The following is a 21,391-nucleotide window of genomic DNA, read 5'->3' as shown; positions in this document are numbered from 1 at the left end:
AATAATTGCCTTTATTTCACAAGAAAGTAATACAATTAGCAAAATGTATGTGCAATTGTTAATGTATATTACTTAATGTCTGTTCATGTATATTACTGAATGTTTGCTTTATAAATGTATTAATATGTTGGGAGCATTTTCCCCGGTCCTTCACTAAAAATGGGGTTTTGATTAAACACAGTCAGGCAGTCCTAGTAAACAAAATCAAAATAAAATAAGTAAATAAATAAAGAACTAATGACCATCTCTACACCATGCTTTGGAATACAATACCCTTTGCAAGCATTCATAGAAGTGAGTCTCTTTTAATAAAGACTATTGGAGTATGCTAAAGTGGAAAGCATTGACCTGTAGTAGCATAAGAAAGGACTACATCAATACCATAGCTTCGGGCATATAGTCCTCCTGGTCCTAACAGAGCTGTGAGTATTTACGTTCTTATCCCCTCAGAACCAATCATGGTCCACTTAAAGCCATTAACTGTGGACTTATATTATATTTATTTTACCATCATGTCACCATTTCATTCAACTGAGTGTTCCATTGCTCTTTGCTTTGAGGAATTATCACCATTTGATTTACACTACTGATAAGCCTAATGATGCAAAGCAAATGGGTTTTTGGTCAAGTGAAGTGAATCCATATATATATATATAAATATATAATTTTGCCTCTGAGCCTGCTTTATAATCCATCTCTTAACTACAATATTAACATTTTCTGTCTTGCCTGCTTCCTTCCCACACCTCCATTTCTTTCAATTTCTAAGCATTAATCACAACATCTATTATATATGTGAAAAGTCCCACTAACACAACTCTTCAAATGGTCAGTGTTCAACATCTGCTAATGCATAAGTACCTTTAATATTGTAATAGTTGCCTTTATTTCACAAGAATGTAATACAATTAGCAAAATGTATGTGCAATTGTTAATGTATATTACTTAATGTCTGTTCATGTATATTACTGAATGTCTGCTTTAGAAAGTTATTAATATGTTGGAGCATTTTCCCCGGTCCTTCATTAAAAATGGGGTTTTGATTAAACACAGTCAGGCAGTCCTAGTAAACAAAATCAAAATAAAATAAGTAAATAAACAAAAAACTAATGACCATCTCTACACCATGTTTTGGAATACAATACCCTTTGCAAGCATTCATAGGAGTGAGTCTCTTTTAATAAAGACTATTGGAGTATGCTAAAGTGGAAAGCATTGACCTGTAGTAGCATAAGAAAGAACTACATCAATACCATAGCTTCGGGCATATAGTCCTCCTGGTCCTAACAGAGCTGTGAGTATTTACGTTCTTATCCCCTCAGAACCAATCATGGTCCACTTAAAGCCATTAACTGTGGACTTATACTATATTTTACCATCATGTCACAGTTTCATTCAACTGAGTGTTCCATTGCTCTTTGCTTTGAGGAATTATCACCATTTGATTTACACTACTGATAAGCCTAATGATGCAAAGCAAATACCACCACCAAATGAAGCATCTGAGTTCCAAAGATTTTGTCAAAATGTGTTATAATTTAATTTTAAGTATACCATATAGTCTACTTACCAACTGGATCCACAATGTTCACATGATCAACAAAATCCCTCTTTCCAAGATAAACTGTCAACTAAGAGAGGAAGAGAGAGAAAGGAAGAAGATGTAGTGTAATAATCTGTTTACAAAGAGCAGCAGTTGATAATTTTCTGAAAAGCAGATTTACTGTTATCAACAATCAACATAACTAACTGCTGTTATTCTTACCTTGTGTAGTGAGGTAAGTAACTTTTTTTTTTAATTCTTTTTTCTTGTACTGTAAAAGGAGGCATTGACCATGCATGCTTGCACGTGTGTGTATGTGTGTGCCTGTGTGTATGTGTGTGTGTATTTGTGTGTGTGTCTGTGTTTGTGTACATATGTCCTTTCCTCAGGGATTGTACAGTCTGGAAGTTGGAATAAATAATTAGCAAGAGGGGTGCAGCCCTCCAATTGGTGGGTGTAGTAGGGCTTACCCCCAGCAAAAAAACATGTGTTTAAATTTGCATGCTTTGTGGTATATTGTAGAAGCATGCACAATATCATGTCAGCATTGTTTTGCTGACTTTCACGTGTCAATATTAGCTAAATCAATGTTCTGTGGAGATATTTAATTAAAGTAGTATATTTCTATATCTATATTCATATATATATATATATATATATATATATATATATATATATATATATATATATATATATATATATATATATATATATATATATATATAAAACAACCAAGAAGCCAAGAAGACACAGTGCCATATAAAATCTATTATTAATAAGTTTTGGCCTATTTTAATAGCTGGTAAGTTTCATAATAAAGTAGTTATGGAGAAATGTATTTAAACTTACAGAAAAGACAAACCAATTGCATAACATTTATCTTGTTTTAAGAATCCATAAAGGGAAATGCATAAAACAAAAGTTATGTACTCCTCATAATGAATGAAGAAATCCTGTAATACTAATTCAATGACACTGAGAAACTTCAAACTGAAAACCATTTATTGTACACAGAGTTAGAGATTTCATTCCGATTATATCAGGAACTTCATCAGAAGTACTTGTTGTGTCTTTCAGCTTTTCCCAGTTAGGGGTCGCCACAGCAGAACTCCGGTCCGCTAATGATTGGCAGTAGATTTTTACATGCTGGCTTGCCGGGCCTAACGCACAACCTTCAACGAAGGAATGCCCATTCATGCATGTCACCACACAGAAGACGGTATAACTGAGAATTGAACGGGTAACGTCTAACTGTGAGGCGGCAACGCTACCGCAGCACCACCACCGCAGTGTACCTATTTTTCTAAAATCAATCATTAAAATATTAAACTGTGATTCTCATCATGATGAAGTTGTCTTCTTTTCATCTAGTTCAACCTTTGGTTTATCAGATCTGTCCGGGTCTCACCTCGGCACCTCAGCATCTTTAGAAGCTATGGATCCAAGCCACTTACTTCTCCCCTACCCACAATCTTTTTCTTTCTCCAAAAGATTTCATATTGAGTGTGTCTACTTATCAGTAAACAAATTTATTATCTCATAAATGATAACACAAAAACTGGGTCTATATCACTTCATCAAAGTTTACTTACATGAACGGCTATTGACCGAAGTGACTTCACTGAATGGCCCTTCATCAAATGTTCACATCAGAGAACATTTTTCTCACAATACAAAATCACTTGGCCAGCATACCTACCTACACACATGCTACAGTACATCAAACCCACCAAAGTGTTTGGCTACACCCCCACACCCTCCCAATGTGGGGGACTGCTCCACCCACACCCCCTATTTATATATACCAACTCCAAGATCGCACTATAGTGGGGAAAAGGGAAAATTTCTGTATGTTGCCCAAATGACTTCTTTCGTTGTGAAAAATATTTGATGAAGGGCCATTCCATGATGTCAGTTAGATGAATAGCCATTCGAGGTATGTAAACTACAATGAAATGATATAAACCCCCAAAAATTATACCAGAACATCACCTGGAGAAAAATCAACCAAATGAGGTTGTGTAATGACATGGCTCCTGGTTAGGTTCATTTCATCAAAGAGAAGCACCAGGTGAGAATTTGGAAGGGGGGAAGGAGAGAGAGAGAGATGTTGAATTGGATGAAAAGAATACAACACAGATCCATTGTTATAATAAGCATGTGAAATTCATATCCAATGTTGTCCTTTTTCATCTGATTCAACCTTTGGGACACATTCTCTAGCTGCCACAAATCCTGGTTGGTATTAATGAAGAATTTTCCAGAGAACAGAGGAGTCTAAAGATGTATGGGATCCTCACTGTATATCCAGCTTTTAATGGGATATGAATGTGTGAACTGTTGTCCAAGTTGCTGCAGCACAGATTTTATCTTCAGGAACAGTACACATAAAGGCAGTAGAAGTAGCAATAGACATTGTTAACTGAGTTGGTTTTTTTTTTGTTAAAGAGAGACAAAACCTATAAAATCTGATACTCACTTTGACAGAGTGACTTCAGATACATCCTGGCCTAACTTGAATCTAGAGAACGTTAAACAGCTGATCTGATCTCCTGAAATCTTTAGTCCTGTAAAGATAAAATCTATGTTATCTGTGAATATCTAATAAATGCAGAGTTTACTTTTGGGAAGAATACTTATAAAGTAATAGTTTGATTAAGGTTAATTTTGGATGCCACTTTTGGGATCAACATGGGATTTGTTCTCAAAGAAATCCTATCATTATAGAAAATCAGGTAAGTAGATTTACAAGAAAGTGCTTCTAACTTGGAGATCTTTTATGTAAAAATAGTCTTCCAAGAAAGATAACTCTACTGTAGCTGCTAGTTCAAATGAATGTTTTGTTAATGCTTGAAGCATGATAGTTATGATACAGTCCCTTATGGGGAGTGTCAATAAGAAGGTCCCTTTTGTGTCCAAAATGGAAATTGGAAATAGCCTTAATTGCACTTTGATTGCTGAAAACCTACAGCCTTTTTTGGAAAAGACTTGACAAGAAATCTAGAATAGAAGGGATAGGGGTGGAAAAGGGATCTATCCTTTTACAGGCTGCTCAGATAGAAAACTTCTTCCATTTGATACTGTAAATGTTTCTGGTACTCGATTTTTCAGACGCTAACAAAATGTAAATCACTTGAGTGGAAAGGCTGGCATCTCTGGCCACCATTTAAATTGAAGGAACCATGTGGTAAGCTTTAGTGTCTCTGGGTCTGGATGTGGCTGCCCAAATGAGTGAGTCAGAAGATGTGGCCACTAGTCCAAAGTCCAGGGAGGATGTACTTGATAAGGCCAAAGGAAGGGGAACCAAACTTGTCAGGGCAAGAACAGAGCAATGTGGATTACCTTGGCTTTGTACCTTCTTGCTTTCTGAAAAAATGATGTTATTACAGATAAGGAGGGAAAGGCATATAGAAGAGGTTGGGGCCAACTGTGGACAACAGCATTTCTCAGTGACTATCTCTGCAGAGGGATTAGGGTAAAGTAACTGCTGCACTTGTCATTTTGACATGAAGCAAAAATGCCACAGCATGGCTGGCCCCACTGTCTGAATATATGGTTAGCCACTGCTTGATTGAATGACAACTCATGAGGCAGAAGGATGGATCTTCTCAATTTGTCCACTAATTCATTGGAACTCCAGGGTATATATGTTGCTATGAGAAATCAATGGGAAGAAATTGCCCATTGCCACACTCTCATGGCCTCCAGACATAAAGGATATGAATGGGTTCTGCCTTCTTTGCTGATGTACCAGACTACTGATATGTTGTCCATCTGGATGGAGATCATACTCCTGAGGAAAGAGTCCTGAAAAGCTTGCAAATGCTAGGAGAACTACTTTCATCTCCAGGACTTTGACCTGGAGACTGGCCTCCATGTTTGACTAAGAACATTATCCCATCTTACCTTTGAAATGCCCCACCTTCCACCCCAGAAGGAAAGCTTCCATGATTACTATGGTTGTGAAGAGATGTGGAGAAAAGTGTCAATCTTCAAGGAGAGCTGTCAAGATTAACCATCATCTGATGTGAGATTTACAGCCAGGCATTAGATGAATCTGAGCATGAAGAGAATGCAAAAACTGAGACCATTGCACATTAAGGGTCCATTGAAGATCTCTCATGTGGTATCTGGCTAGGGGAACTAATGTTACTGTCAAAGCAATCAGCCTATGCAACTGAAGAATAAGTCTTGCAGGAGGTGAGGGCTGCTGGGCAACTTGCAAGGCTGCCTAATGCAGAGATACAATCCTTGACCCTAAAGCTAAAATGTACCTGGAATAGACACCATATTCTAACTGGTCCGGAGGGACATGCTGGATAACTCTTTTTTTTCAACAGCTTTAAAACTTCTGCTGTTGTGGATTCCATCTGATCAGGGGTATTACAAGAATTGTTATTTTCTACAGAGGAGAAGAAACAAAGGGAAGCATGTAGCCTCTGGTGACTAACCTGAGCACTCAAGTATTTGATGTGATGGCCTGCTAGACTTCAGGGTGCAGGAATAAGTGCCCACTGACTGCCTCCAGAGTGAAGCAGTTGGGCAATCATTCAGGAGTGCTTGAAGGATTTCTCAGAAAAAAGAGCTGTGAAATCCCATATTCTGTGGTCTGCCACTTTCCTTAAGCACCATCCACTGAAATTGTCCTCCTTCTGCCTCAGGAGGACCTGTCTGCAGAAGCGTCCTGAATGAACACGAGATTTGCTAATTCCCATCTTCTTACCATTCCTCTTTTTCCTGGAAAAGGTTCTCTGAGGGGTGGAGATGTGGATTCCAATGGCAGAATGGGTCTTACCACCCTGTTCACTTCTGGTGATTTCCTTGACCTTTGGTCCAAAAAATGTGGAGCCATCAAAGGGGGAATTAAGGAAGGACAGCTTGAAGCCTTCTGCAAAGCAACACAATTGCATTCAGATGTGCCAGAGGATGGCTAAGCCAGCACCTGCTACTCTCACCATAGCATCAGCTGCATTAGAAAGCAGATGCATTGGACATCGACTGTAAAGTAGACAACTGAATCTCCATTGCTTTGTGGATGTTTTGTTAGTAGATTCCCTGAGGGACTTGGTGAGTTCCATAGTCAAGTCCCACATGAAATGCATCATGTGGGACAGGAAGCTCAGTGCTCTAAGTGTGAAAGTCACTGAAACATACATCCATTTCCCAAATCTGTCCAACACTCTTGATTCCCTGTTAACAGGATGGTCAGATGTACTCCCCTCAGACAGTTCCTTATTAGTGGCTGCTACCACAACCATGGCATCTACCAGGGGACCCTTTGTCCAGTGTTCTTTGTCCTTAGGTGCAACCAAGACTTTATCTGGCTTCTTAGGAATTGGCTTTGTCATGTCAGGATCCCACCAAGCCTACTGTGCTACCAAGTCTATAAGTGCATTAGCAAGTGGCATCACCCAGGAGGTAGAAGAGCCAGCTTCAAATAACTTGAGGAACACAGACTCCTCAGGGGAAGGTGTATCACTGAACTAACCCCCTTGTTGTTTCACCAATTCCAAAATGTCACCAAAAGTGATGTTGTCTAGAAAGAATCTTGGGGATACATCCCTGTCATCAAAATTGGTGTCTTCAGTGACTGATTCCACAGAAGAATATAAATGGCTCCTCTTACAAGTCTATTTCCTGGGGACTTCCAGAAATGGGTCAGAGTTAGACCGGGAACTCAAGTAGTGAGCAGCCCTGAGACTGAATGAAGCAGACTGTCTCTGTCAATTTGGACATGCTGAGTGAGCCACAATGTTCAAAAGGGGTTGGCACAGAGTCAAACATGGAAAACATCTCTTCCCTTGGCCTAGCATGAATAATTTTGAAGGCCTTGAATGCTGAGGTGATGATCTGGGTTGAAGAGACTAGCAGACCATCTGGGTGAGATGTAGGAAGAACCTCCCCAACCTTCCTGGACCTGAAGAGGTGCCAGTGAACAGAAATGGTTGCAAAAGGTTTGGTGTCAAATCACTGCCTTGTGCCCCAGCACCTATGCTTCAGCTCCAAGAGTCATCTAAATCCAATGACATCAGAGTAGAGAGAGTAAGGGGAAACTGTCAGAGTTGAAGTTAAGAAGACTGCACCTCCAACATGGGTATGCCCAGTAGACTCGTATCCATGGGCCTTGGATCCAAAGAAAGAAAAGGAGTGAGTGATATAAACAGAGGGGTTGTTTGAGCCATTCTTAAGATGTATTCATTGATGGAGCCAGGAGAAGCCTTAGTTGAATTTGCATCCAAAGGAACCTCTGCGTCATCCTGTTGACATCTGCCTCAGTAAGGCTTTATGATGATCGAACATACCTAGAAGATGAAGCCACTGAAGGTGGTCTCAATGAGTGCCTTTTTTGTAAGAAAGGGGAATGGAGCCAAAGACTCACTGGCTCCAGTGAAAAATGAGGAGGAGGCATTGGTGACTTGATCCAAGGAAGAGTCAGAGCCACTTGTTGAGGAATTTTCTGTCACACCAAGGGTTCCAGTGCTTCTGGAGACTGTTTTCTGGTTTTATCTGACCTCTTTTTAGATGACTTGTCTTTCTCCCTTTCTTTTTCTTTGGAACTAGCAGTGGAAGTTGAAGCTTGGATGTATTACTGTTTATTGAGGAATTAGACCTTTTAAAACTAGTTTGTCTCTATGACCCTGAAGGGCCCTAGAACCAAAGGAGGGACATGCCTCAAATTCAATGTTTAGATAAGCTGCGCCCAGGAAATAAATGCAACAGGAGTGTGGGCCCTGCAGCAAGATATTATGGCTACTAGCCATGCATTCTTTGAATCACTGAACCTTGTCTGCCATGGTAAGGGCATAATATTGCCCAAGCATAGGATGGTCCTGTTAAAATGCAAAAACACTAAACACTAGCTGACTATATATAAAATGGTTTCCTATCAAATGCGCGATACTCAAAAGGTTGTGTCATGCAATTAATGTAACCTTACCACGAAAGTAAACATGCCAAAAACTGGCATGGCTGAAATATACTCCAAATGCTGAAACTCCCTTCTGCTCTGGACTCATTATCAAGTGCTAACATGGGTCCGGAAGGGGGACAAGTTTGAAAAGTCAGTAATATTGGTATTTGACATTCTGACTGTTGGTAGGCAGGATATGCTCAGCTTGACTCTACCTTCTGTGTGTCTAACATTTGATTGAAAACTATATAAAATACATATAACACCAAGAAAATATGTGCCAAATAGAGAAAACAGCAGTAGAAGGGTTTATGATTAAATATAGAAAACAGATTTTTAAAAAAATTATATTGGTACTAGGAGGGAAGGTGAAAGGGGAAAGAAGCTGTCAGAAATGGCACAGAGAGAAGAAATTAACCACTTAGCTGTAAAACTACTTTTCAGAGCCCTGGAAAACATGTCTTTCTTGATCAGGTGGCAAATGAGATCTGAGGTATTTTGCAGGAGGAGAGGGGTTATGGGTAGGGCATGAGTCAGAACCCTGGATGCATAGCTTCTAAAGATGCTGATGTTGGATCTGGTTGGATCTGATTACAAAACATTGAATCAGATGAAAAGAGACAACATTGGATCATCCATTTCTAGGGATTAAACTAATTGGTTGTGGGAAATATATTTTTGTTGCTCTCTTGCTATGAAAACTGTATTTTTTACTTCATTAAATACAGCCAGGGTTTATTATATTTCTGAAATCATTACATGTTCTACCTAGTGAGTGATTTAACTTGTATAATGTCTTTGTGGTGCTTTTTTATGTGTGGAAACATCAGGTCCATTTAAACAAAAGATTATTTTACATACTGGTGACATTAGACACAGTAGGGGATAGGAGTCCCTTAGTTAGACATAAAGTATAACACCCTAGTACAATATTTAAATTTTTTTGAATTGATAGAGTTATTTCATCCTCTCCTAATACATTTAATAAGTTACATATTTTACATCAAAAAGAGAGGAAGTGGACTATTACATTGGGTGCAACACAGTGTAAAGGTTTAAATGACATGATATAATGTATGTTGCCTGTTTATTAGCATTCAAAAATGTTTACCCATTTAAATATTTATGCATTATGTTTTCTACCAGCATTTTTTTATTTAAATGTTGGTGTGTTATTATGTTTTGTTGGTGTGTTATTATGTTTGAATGCACTGAAGAAGCTTCTTGTAACAGGAGGGAAAACTGGTTTGTTGCTTGTATTTACTCCTGAGGCAGTCTGGTTATTAAATTTGGATTTTCATATGGAGCTGTGCCAGATTTATAGACATGTACAGTATATACGATCAAGTAGTGCAAAAGTCTAAAAATAAGAAATAAATGTTTCCATTGTAGTAGCTGTCTGCCTACATCCATCATAAATAAGTGTATTGCTGATGTATGCCAGACTTCACAATTCTGACTGCAAGGTCAGTGTGTATCAAAAAAATGTAATGTTCAACTTGCAGCAGCTTTAGATAACAAATGTTGCATCTAAGATGAGGCAATTCTTTTTTAATTTCACAGTCAGTGACAGTGAATTACTCATCATTAAGACATACTATTACTTTTTTAACATAGCAAGGAACAGTAATTTCTAGAGTAACATATATCATGTTGTGTTCCAAGTAAAAGCATAGATTATGTACAGTGTTTCTTTTAGTGACCAACTTGCATTTCACTTTAGTTTTATATTACTAAATCATCAGTAATAATCAATGTAAATTAATACAGTTCATATTAAGTACCACTGAAATGCTGAAATCTACATTGCTGCATTTCTAGATGATGACTGAGACATATAAGACAATACTATGTGGTAAAATTCATTTCAGACAGTATATGCTACCATCTTGAAGTTATTACAAATAAAATCATCATGTTTCCTAATTTTTAATCTTATGCATTAACAACAATATTTCAGGCTAAAATAAAGGCTTCTATGATGCAATGTGATAAAATAATGCCTCATGTGCCTCACAGTTGGCATGTCACTTCCTCCCAAGATCTGTTTCTAGTATGAGTTGTTATGAAAGTCACCCTGCAACCATACACCAAGTGGAGGACTTTCTTTAGATGAGTTCCTACAGTCATTTCATATATGTCTTCAAATACCATACCTATTTGTGTAATTTTCCCAAGTATGTGACTTATAAATTCATATTGTATCAGTTGCCTGCACCTGTAGATCTGGCCTTTTGACACAAATCTGGTGAATAGCACTAATGTGTGTCCCACAGCCATGGCAGCAGATACACGAGTATATAATCTAGCAATGAGATATAGTAATATTTTGATTATACACAAAGATTAATAGATTCATAGTTTATGTATTCAGACTAAATAACCACTAGTGATGCAGATTCCCTTAATGAACCAGTAAATTTCTTGTCACCAGACAATGCATCAAAACCATCTTTACATTTGTGCAAGGTTTTACTTTGTTTTACTAGCATAGGTATGCTATTGATAATTTTGTAATTTTGAGGTAATAAATGTATCCCTCTTTATTGTTCAATCAAGTGACTAATAATTTAATTTAGCATAGCTATTATCATGTAGATTCATAATAATATTTAAACAAAAAACTTAAACAGAATGGATTTACAAAGCACTTGATCCATAGATACATTTCACCACTAATCAGTTATAAGACACACTGTTAAGTTCAATTGTTGCAACCTATCTGAGAAGTCTAAATGATGTAAAAATTGATATTATTCTTGTGAATTTCTGCTGAATTAAATATAACATGTTGACTTCTTTATGGCTATGTTTATAAAATAGACTCAATAAAAGGTTAGATAAGAGACTTATAAGGAAAGCACAACACATTGGGATCTCTTGATATAATAGTCTTTTAAATTATCTTGGCTTCTACCAGAGATAAGATGTCTCCAAATTTTATATTTGTCCTATTAATAATCATATTGATCCCTACATCTTTCATACATGCCATCTCTAAAACAGTATTCGGCCAAATATTATGTTCCCATGATTGTGGGTCTACCAAAATACATAAGCTTACACTAAATATGAATCCAGATTTTATTGCCCAAGAGCTAATCTGACTTACTCGATAATGATATCAACATTGCTCACAGAAGCTAGTATAGAACCAAGATTATAAATATCTATATATTTGGATGCATAGCCAGATATAAATCAAGGAGATAATTAGATAATTAAACAGTAGCAGGCCCTATAACAAGCCACAGAGTACACCACATGGAATCGGGCCTAGGTCACTGAATGTCCTTAGCATGTAAGCATGGGCTTGGGAGATGAACCATTTACAGGTTACCTGTTTGCATTAGAGACATAGATACCAAACAGGGGATGAATTTCTATTTTCCCATCCAATTGTCCAAGTTGCACTTGAATTGGGTTAGGGAGAAACTCTGCTTAACATGGATGGGGAGCCTGTTCCATAGATGGGGTAGTCTCTGGGATACATACCTATCTCTCCAGCAGGTCCTACTTATATCACAGGCAAAGTTTAAGTCTTTAGAATGGGTAATTCTGGAACTGTTTGTTTTGAGAAATGCAGGAGGTCCATCAGAATGTGGTCTGATAATGCCCTGTACACCAGGCATAGATCTCCCCTTGAAAGCCTGTTTGAGACAGACTATAGGGATAGGGCCTTGAGGCAGAAAAAAAAAATCTCTGTTTAAGTCCTACAAAGGAAAAACATATTCTGGTGTGTTTGAAACAGAATTCCATTCTGTATAAACTTACTTTGTAATTTCTTCTTTCCATTTTGTACACTTTCCATAGATTGTTAGCCAAGAAGTACTTTATGGACCACTGTTTCTACAGTTCTAGATATGTGTAGTGTTTTGATAGCATTTTTTTCTTTGAAATGACATTTATTTGTATATGGATGCAGAAGAAATTCATAAACTCTTTAATATGTTACCCAGGTAAAACACGGGACATAAATGTCCTATTATCCTGGTTAGCACACTGGATATAAATTTCCTTTTTCAGGGATTTAGGGGCAACTTGGAAGCACTATCTCTCAGAGTCACTTAGTAGGCAAAAGGATGTGAAAGGAATCAAACCTTGTATACTTAAATGACTGGAATCAAATCAGAGCCAGAATTCTCTGTATTAACATTCAGTCTTGACAGTTACAAATAGTTGTTATCCTATTGAAAGAGTCATTATGAAGAATAAAATGTTTGTTTTGTTTATCTCTTTATGACTGCTAACAGGGTAAAGTTTAAAAATACATAAAAAATATTTTCAGACTCAGCTGGGAAAAACATTTTATTATGGGACTTTCTCTAATAGTAAACAAGTGAACACTGAAAGAGCAAATACTGAACTATAGGACACAGCTCATTAACAGCTCATATATATAACCAATAACTGCTTGGTACTTCTTTGTAGTAATCGTTATAGAAGTTAAGCATTGCAGTATAACAATACTGATATAGTACTGTGTAAACATCCTTAAATTGTTTAAAAATGTAATGTAATGGAAACAAAGTAAGAAATAAAGAAAGCTATATGACTGTTAGATAGTTCTATGCATACACTAAAGGTCAGAAAATATGAAGAAAGTATTCTTGTTGGTATTTGCTACTATTTTTATTATGACTGTTAACATTCACAGATAGGCTGTGATACCTTTGTGCATATGAAAAGTTGATATTTGACAACTTACTGACTCAAAATTGATGAAGTGAATGTGCAATAATTCCAAAAGCAGATGGAAAGAAGGAAATAGAAAATCTATAATACCAAATAGTAAAATGAAAGAAAGGAAGAGAAAAGGAGGGATAAAATCACAACTGGGGAATTCATAAATGTTAACAATAGGTGTACACATGTATGCACCTTGAAGTAACTTTTATGAATTCAAGAATAGCCCTACCACAATGATTTTGTTGTCTTTTTACTCAGAAAGGTTACACAAAGTGTACACATAGCTTACACTTTGTGATAACCTTTATGAACCCCCCTCAAAATCTCATATGTATACTTTAAAATGAACATTATGTGCTACTGTTGTTATGAAGACTGGCTTTCATGTTAATTTGTATATGACTGATTAATTTAGCACTCTTGTTAAAGTAATCAATGTGTATATTATATAAATATTGAAATAACCTTAATCATTAGTAAAGATGTAATGTTTCTGACTGAGTTGCAAAACTATTGCTTAATTGTATCCTAAGGACAGAAAATATAATCTGAAAAAGGGAAATGATAAAGGATTATAAAATGCAGCTTTTGGACTGAAGGAATAAGATAGACTAATTTATTACAGTGGCAGTCTAGAAGTTCAAAATATATAGAAAAACAGGTTTCCTATCAGAAGAGGGAACGGTTAAATAAGGGAATGCTCTTATATTAAACTTTAAAATGCGAAACCTGAAAATGTTGAAGGCTCCAGACTTTGGTGTTTTCTCCACTGTGGGGCAATCTCGGAGTTGGTATATTTAAGTTGGTGGGTGGGGGGGCACAGCCCCCACATCGGGGTGGGGGAGAAACCCCCCATTTTATTTTGCCTATACATTTTTTTTTGTTTTTTTTTAGGATCTGTTCCTTCGATGTTTTAAGGTTTTACATTTTTAAGTTTGATAAAAGAGCGTTTGCAATTTTTAGCGTTCGATCTTATGATATAGATGCGAAAAACAGGTAGCATGCAAATATAAATTTAAAACCCTTGCTCCTTTTTTCTTGATACTATTGCATATTAACTACTTTATTTTCACTTTTCAGTCTCTTATAAATATCTAGACATTTTAGATATACATACATACATATACATATATATATATATATATATATATATATATATATATATATATATATATATATTATATATATATATATATATATATATATATATATATATATATATATATATATATATATATACACAAGTATATAAGTATCATGGGTGGCATTCTCAAAAGTTATTTTCTAGTACAAACAGTGCTTTGCTCAGGTGCTCTACATGCATTACAGAGCAAACTAGTAATCTAGAGTAATGCAAGACTTAATTTAGCAAAGGCTCATTATTGACTCATTTGCATGTCTTTGAATAAAACACTTGACACACTTAGAATTACCGTGTTAAGTGTTCCCGCTACCAATCCACACAACACTATTGAAACAGTTGGCATACATAATCAAAGAGGCGCACACACACACACACACACACACACACACACACACACACACACACACACACACACACACACACACACACACACACACACACACAGACACACACACAAACACAGCTTCACAGTACTTGTCTGCTCTGCTGTTAAGAGCCCCACTGCTGATTCTAACAGCTATAAGCATGAACTGTATGACTACCACATTCAGATCTCACTACCCTGCTCACAATAGTGTGGAAGAACGTCTTTGAATCCACTACTGCACTATTTTAATCTCAGTGTAAGACTCTTGGTCAGAACACACACATAATTTACATTAATTGAGCTCCTGGACTGCAATATCTGTATGCAGCATTATTCATCAAGCCAATGAAGTATTACCTGTTGGAGGCTTCATACCATTGTAGCTCTAGTTGTTTTTACATCACTTATCCAGAATTCTCTGAATAATCTTGCTATAAAAAGGAGTGCATATGCATTTCTGAATACATTATATTTTATGGCAAAGATTTTAATAATAATGAGAATAAATATGAAACCTTTAATACATTAGACATTAAACAAAACATATAAAAAAAAATAAAAATAAAACTGTTACATTTAATGTAAAGAATTTTAATAATAACTTCAAAAAACTATAACATAACTCCTACAAAATAGAGGTGGCTAATGCTCCAAGAATTTGTACAGTAATTAACATCTCGTGATACTGGATGAAATCACCAAGCTGCATTGCAAGTTATTATCATGTAATACATTTATAACAATATAGCAGTCAGCCATGACATTTCTTCTCAAGTATGTTACAAAGCCATTTAGGGGTTAATATGCTCCTGGATTCAGATGGAACAACTACATTACAACAACAGGATACGGGAAAACTTCAAGGTAAGATGCATGATAAAAGATAATACCAAACCTTTATAATGGCAAACAAATGATAGAGTATGCCTGAGATCCCACCTTACTAGTGTATGTCTACAGTATGGTATCTCCTGTACAGAGAAATACTCTTGTTTATGAAGCTTGTTGTAAATTAAAATTCAATTGATGATACTTATATAAGTGTCCAAGGAGTTTCTAACAAAGAAGTGTACAGCGAAAAATAATGCTATGTATCTATATGTAGTGTTTGTACATGTGTGTGTGTGCGTGTGTGTGTGCGTGTGTGTGTGTGTGTGTGTGTGTGTGTGTGTGTGTGTGTGTGTGTGTGTGTGTGTGTAAATACATATAAAGCATATAATGATGTAAAATATATAATGCATACATATATATATATATATATATATATATATATATATATAGCTCTGCCCTCCACACCACCCGTAAATTAAATATACCAACTCCAACATCGCACTACAGTGGAAAAAATTTCCTAACCTCACTGTATGGTGATCGTGATAAAGTATGTTTGTTAGTTAGGTGTTATAGGTAAAGGGGATGTTATTTACATGTGCACTGTAGTTTTCAATGTTATGAAGCACACTTTCAATATTCTGAGTTTTCATTGTTTTGGGTTTTCAGTGTTTTGGGATTTCAATGTTTTGGTCGCAATGTTGTGAATTTAAACGTTATGAAATTTTAATGTTTTGAAGTAGACCCATAGATATATATATATATATATATATATACATATATATATATATATATATATATATATATATATATATATATTTATATATATATATATATATATATATATATATATATATACATACATATGTGTGTTATATGATTTTTCACTGCATGCATTTACTGTTTGTTGAAATTTTGGTAATATCTACTGGTAGTATAGTCAGTGAAATTATGACATTCCAGCAGATCTACCATTACATAATTCAGGTATTTTTCTCCTTTCCTCAAGGTTGTGAGCCCTGGAGTTGGTATATGTTATTTCTGGGTTTTTTTCTTCCACTTGTTATAGAGAGACCAGATGACATAATGGTTATAGTCTTTGCCTCCAATACAAAAGGAACAAGGTTTGATCTTGACCTCCAGCCAATGCCTGTTTGAATTTCTGTCTTCTCCCTGTGTCTCTGTGGGGTTATTCCCACCTTAGAAAACAAGCTTAGTGTTTACATCTCAAACTCACCCAAGAATGTTGCTGTGTTTAGCAGCACAAACTATAGATAGTACCTTAAAGGTGGAAAAGTTGTATAGACCAACCACTTTGGGCATCTACTGTGGTGCATAGTATCATTATGATTAGTGAACAAGGGTCACAGATTGCGAGCTGTGGCATGGCTAGTCACTTGGTGGTGTAAAAATAGGGCACTAGGCTATTCAGTTGTGTTGATTAATGTCACCAAGTAGGCATAGGCATGAGTATTTGCCAGCAATAAGCGAGTAGAGGACCTGGTCTACTCTGACCTACACCAGGGACTCATGCTAATGGTGGGTAGGGGTGTACGTGCCTTTATTGTCAGAGTGTGTGCTTGCCATAAAGCCCAGAAGCTCTTGATCAATAAGCTACTGCTTGGCTGCTGTCCAATTGCTGAGCTTGAGTTACCTGAGGGAGCTCTGTTTTGCGAAATCTGGACTTAAAACCAATCAGCCTGCAAAATATGATTGCTACTCTCAATGTAAGTTCACTGACAGGTTGCAGCTTGGATGTGGAAGACAGGATAGTAAGGAGGAAGCTGGACATCCTATGCATCCAGGAGACAAGATGGAAGGGCAATGCAGCAAGTATTTGGCTTGGGATCCAGAGTGTACTACTAAAGAGGAGAACAGGCTTGAAATGGTGCAGGAAATGTGGTGAGGGAGAGGCTACAGAAGGGAGTGAGGGAGGTAATCAGAAGTAGTGACAGACTCATGTCAGTCAGACACTAGCTAAATGATATGTCAGTATTCATAACCTTAGCCTGTACACCACAGCAAGGTTGTAATAGTGAAGAAAGGAGTGCATTCATACAGCAGGTGCAGAACCCTCTAGATAAAGCAAGGCAGCATGAACTGGTGTTGATAATGGCTGACATAAATGCACATATCGTAACAGGAAGAAGATATGAGGACTGCCTAGGTCCACATGGGCGGGGCAACAAGAATAAAGAAGAAGAGGTCATTCTAGTCTGTTGATAGTAGCCAACTCATGATAGTGAAAGAGAGACAATCACAAGATCACATACAAGAGTGCAAACATGCAACTCAGGTAGACTTCTTCCTATTAAGGAAAGGGCACTTGAGTAGAACCAGTAACTGCAAAGTGACCCCCAGAGAAACAGTCAGCCCATAGCATAAACCAATGGTTGCCACAATCATTTGCAAGGTCAACAGAACAGATCAAGGAGTTACTCAAGGCTTAACACCTCAAGAGGAAGATGAAGAGAAAATAGGCGGAGCGGCAACAACTCAAAACAACATGTGTGAGGACTACAGAACAGATATGTGTCCAAGCCAGGTATGTATATGATACACAAGGAAAGATGGTAGTGGAATGCAGAAGTCTAGAAAGTCATCAACAGAAAGAAGCATTGCAGGAAAAAGTGGGAGATAGAAAATATGGATCAGGCTAAGAAGGAATACTGGTTGGCTAACAAAATGCCTAAGAGAAAAGTTGCAGTAGCAAAGAACAAGGCATCAGAGGCACACTACCAACTTCTGGAAAATAACTCAGCAGATGGCTCAAAGAAACTATATAATGTTGTAAGGCAAAGACAGAAAGAAAAGGAAGATAGTCAGGCACCCTTCATAAGGGATGCCAGCAACAACCTGCTCACCAGTCCACAGGACACCAAAGGCAGATGGCAGGAGTACTTCCTGCAGATTCAGAATGAAGGCAACCCCACAGAATCTGTACTGCCCAAGATACAGCCTATGATGAAAGAAGAAGAGGAGCCCCCCATAGAAGAAGTAAGAATAGCACCAAGGAAACTGAAGTCTGGAAAAGCAGCAGGCTCAGATGAGGTCACAGTAGATATGATCAAGATGTTGGAAAAGACAGGAGAGAAATGGCTTCTGAGGGTACTCATAGCAGTATGGAGAGAAAGGTCTATCCTGGATTAATAGAGAATAAGCATACTAGTGCCTGTGTTCAAGAACAATGGCAACATTTACAACTGTTGGCAGTACAGAGGTATCAAACTCCTGTCACATTGTATGAAAGTTCTGGACAGGGTGAATGAGAAATTTGCACGGTAGTAGAAAGTAAGATGGGAGATGAGCGATTCGGATTCAGATCAGGATGTAGCACAACTGACTTAGAAGCTAGAAATGAAGAAAGAATCCGACTGAGCATTCACAGACTTGGAGAAAGCATATGACAAGGTCCCAAGAAAACTGATTTAAACAATGGTTTGAAGTGCTGGAAGCACTGCTAGAATTAGTGCAGGATATGTACAAGGACATAATGACTCCAGTGTGAACAGTGTTCAGTCTCACAGAGGAATTTCCAGTGAAACTGGGTGTGCATCAGGGTTCAGCTGTGAGCCCACTGGTGTTCATACTAGTGATAGACTATGTTAGCAAAGAGATGGGAGGGGACAGATCAACAAAGTTGCTGTTTGCAGATGATGTGGCATTACAGGCAGGCTCTGAGCAAGACTGGAATAGAAACCTGAAAACACATGTGATGAAAATGAGTACAGATAAGACAGTTATGATGGCAGCAAATGGGGGAAATCAGAAGAAGCTGAGAATGTAGATAGAGGGGAAAATAGTGGAAGAGGTGAACAGATTCAAGTATCTGGGAGGGGGTCATTGAGGAGAAGGGAAGTCTGAATGAGGAGGTCAAAGGTATAATCAGAGGGGTTGCTGATGTAATGCATGAAATTAGAAGGCTAAACAAGCTGTAAATATATAGATATGGATTCACTTCAGAAGACTGGAAGCTCAAAATCTTGAATTTCAAAAGACTGAGACCAAAATCTTGAAAGTTCAAAAGACTGGAAAACTCAAAATACTGAATCTCAGAATACTGAAAACACAGAGAATACCAACACTTACTATATTCCAGCACAACTACACACAGAGACAAATAAAAGATAAACTGTTTACCACTTCTCCAAGTATAGATCTCTGAGATCGCACTCCACAGAACAAAATGGCAAACATACCATTACGTGTTTCATGACTGCCTGTTGTAACCTTAGTCATGTTCCGTTCTAACTTGCTGTACTATAACATAACTCATGTTAGTGTAGTGAAGTGCGATCTCGGAGCTGATATATTTAAGTAGCAGGGGGGGGGGATTGCAGGGGGCTAGCCCCCCTGCTTATACTTGGAGAAAAGTAATATGGTTTGTTTTTTATTTGTCTCTGTATCTTGTTTTCAGTAATTTGAGATTCAGTATTCTGAAATTCACTATTTTGAGTTTTCAGTCTTTTGAACTTTCAGGAGTTTGGTCTCAGTCTTTTGAAATTCAAGATTTTGGGCTTTCAGTCTTCTGAAATGAATCCATAGCTATATATATATATATATATATATATATATATAGATAGATAGATAGAAAAATAGATAGATAGATATAGTATCATGGATTTTTGTCAACTATTTTTTGGTCAACCTGTCAATCAGCTGACTCTTTCTGACAGTTTCACTGAACATTAGGTTACCGTAAGAATGTTAACAGTGAGATTTGGGATTTTGGGATTGTTCCCATTTCTCCACTGTTTTTTAACCTTCTAGTTTGTACATTTAAGTAGCAGGGTGGGACTTAAGGGGGCTTGCACTTTGAGAAAAGAAAGTGTTTTTTTGTTTGTTTTATAATGCACATTCAGTGTAATGTGCATTTGAGGAACTATTGCCAATATACACATAATGTTTTTCTTTTTTTGTTTGATTTTTGATATGTTGCTGATCGACCAGATGTGTTTGATCAACTGTCTTTCAAATTAGTGAAATTTCAATATAAGGATATGCATTCATTTATATATATAGATAGATGTAGGTAAATAGATATACAGAAACACACACACACACACACACACACACACACACACACATATAAAGAAGCAATTATTTGTGTGTGTGTGTGTGTGTGTGTGTGTGTGTGTGTGTGTGTGTGTGTGTGTGTGTGTGTGGATGTGTGAGAGATAAGAGAGAATGCATCTACCTGCACCTATATCAGTTATAAATTTTGCTGGCAAAGCCCCTTTTGGAAGTCCAGGAGATAATATATTTAAATTTAAACACACCTGTATGTACATTCCTACACACACATACACACATAAGTGTACAGACACACCCCCATGGACACAAGCACAAACATTTACATATATATATGTATATTATATTTATATATAAATATATATATATATATATATATATATATATATATATATATATATATATATATATATATATGGTTCTACCTCACTTCAACGACACGCCAGAACATCGACAGGGAAATCGCGAGCCCCAGAAGATCGACAGCGCAGAAGACCGACGCGACGGGACCTAGAAGATCGACAAGCAGAAGACCGACCCGACGGATGAAAGCACCGACGCCGAGGATGTCGACATGGGAAAAGGCTGTGTAAGTATGCGGTAGTGACGGACGTTAGGGTGCGAGTAAGGTAAGTGTGGATAGGGTGGGTTAAGTGAGTTAGGGTTAGGAGCGGGTCAGGTAAGTGTGCAGTAGTGATTGTGTTTGGGTTAGCGGGATAAGTGAGTTAGGTTAGGAGCGGGTCAGGTAAGTGCGGTAGTGATTGTGTTTGGGTTAGGGCGGGATAAGTGAGTTAGGGTTAGGGAGCGGGTCAGGTAAGTGCGGTAGTGACGGACCTTAGGGTTAGGGTTTGGGTTAGGGTTGTAGGTAGTTGTGTA

General features: G+C 37.2%; 1 protein-coding gene across 1 annotated transcript in view; it reads right to left on the bottom strand.

The window, feature by feature from the left end:
- The window catches only part of LOC122802299 (beta-arrestin-1), a 915,058-nt gene that overhangs the window by 627,473 nt on the left and 266,194 nt on the right, over positions 1 to 21,391 (bottom strand). The window contains exon 4 of the mRNA XM_044071946.1: positions 1,571 to 1,631. Within this exon, the coding sequence (XP_043927881.1) occupies positions 1,571 to 1,631 (61 nt within the window). The remainder of the gene's footprint in view (positions 1 to 1,570; positions 1,632 to 21,391) is intronic.

The sequence above is a fragment of the Protopterus annectens genome, chromosome 5.part0, assembly GCF_019279795.1.
Source record: "Protopterus annectens isolate FY-2018-M chromosome 5.part0, PAN1.0, whole genome shotgun sequence".
Taxonomy (NCBI): Eukaryota; Metazoa; Chordata; order Ceratodontiformes; family Protopteridae; genus Protopterus; species Protopterus annectens.
This window is presented reverse-complemented; position numbering and strand designations above follow the sequence as displayed.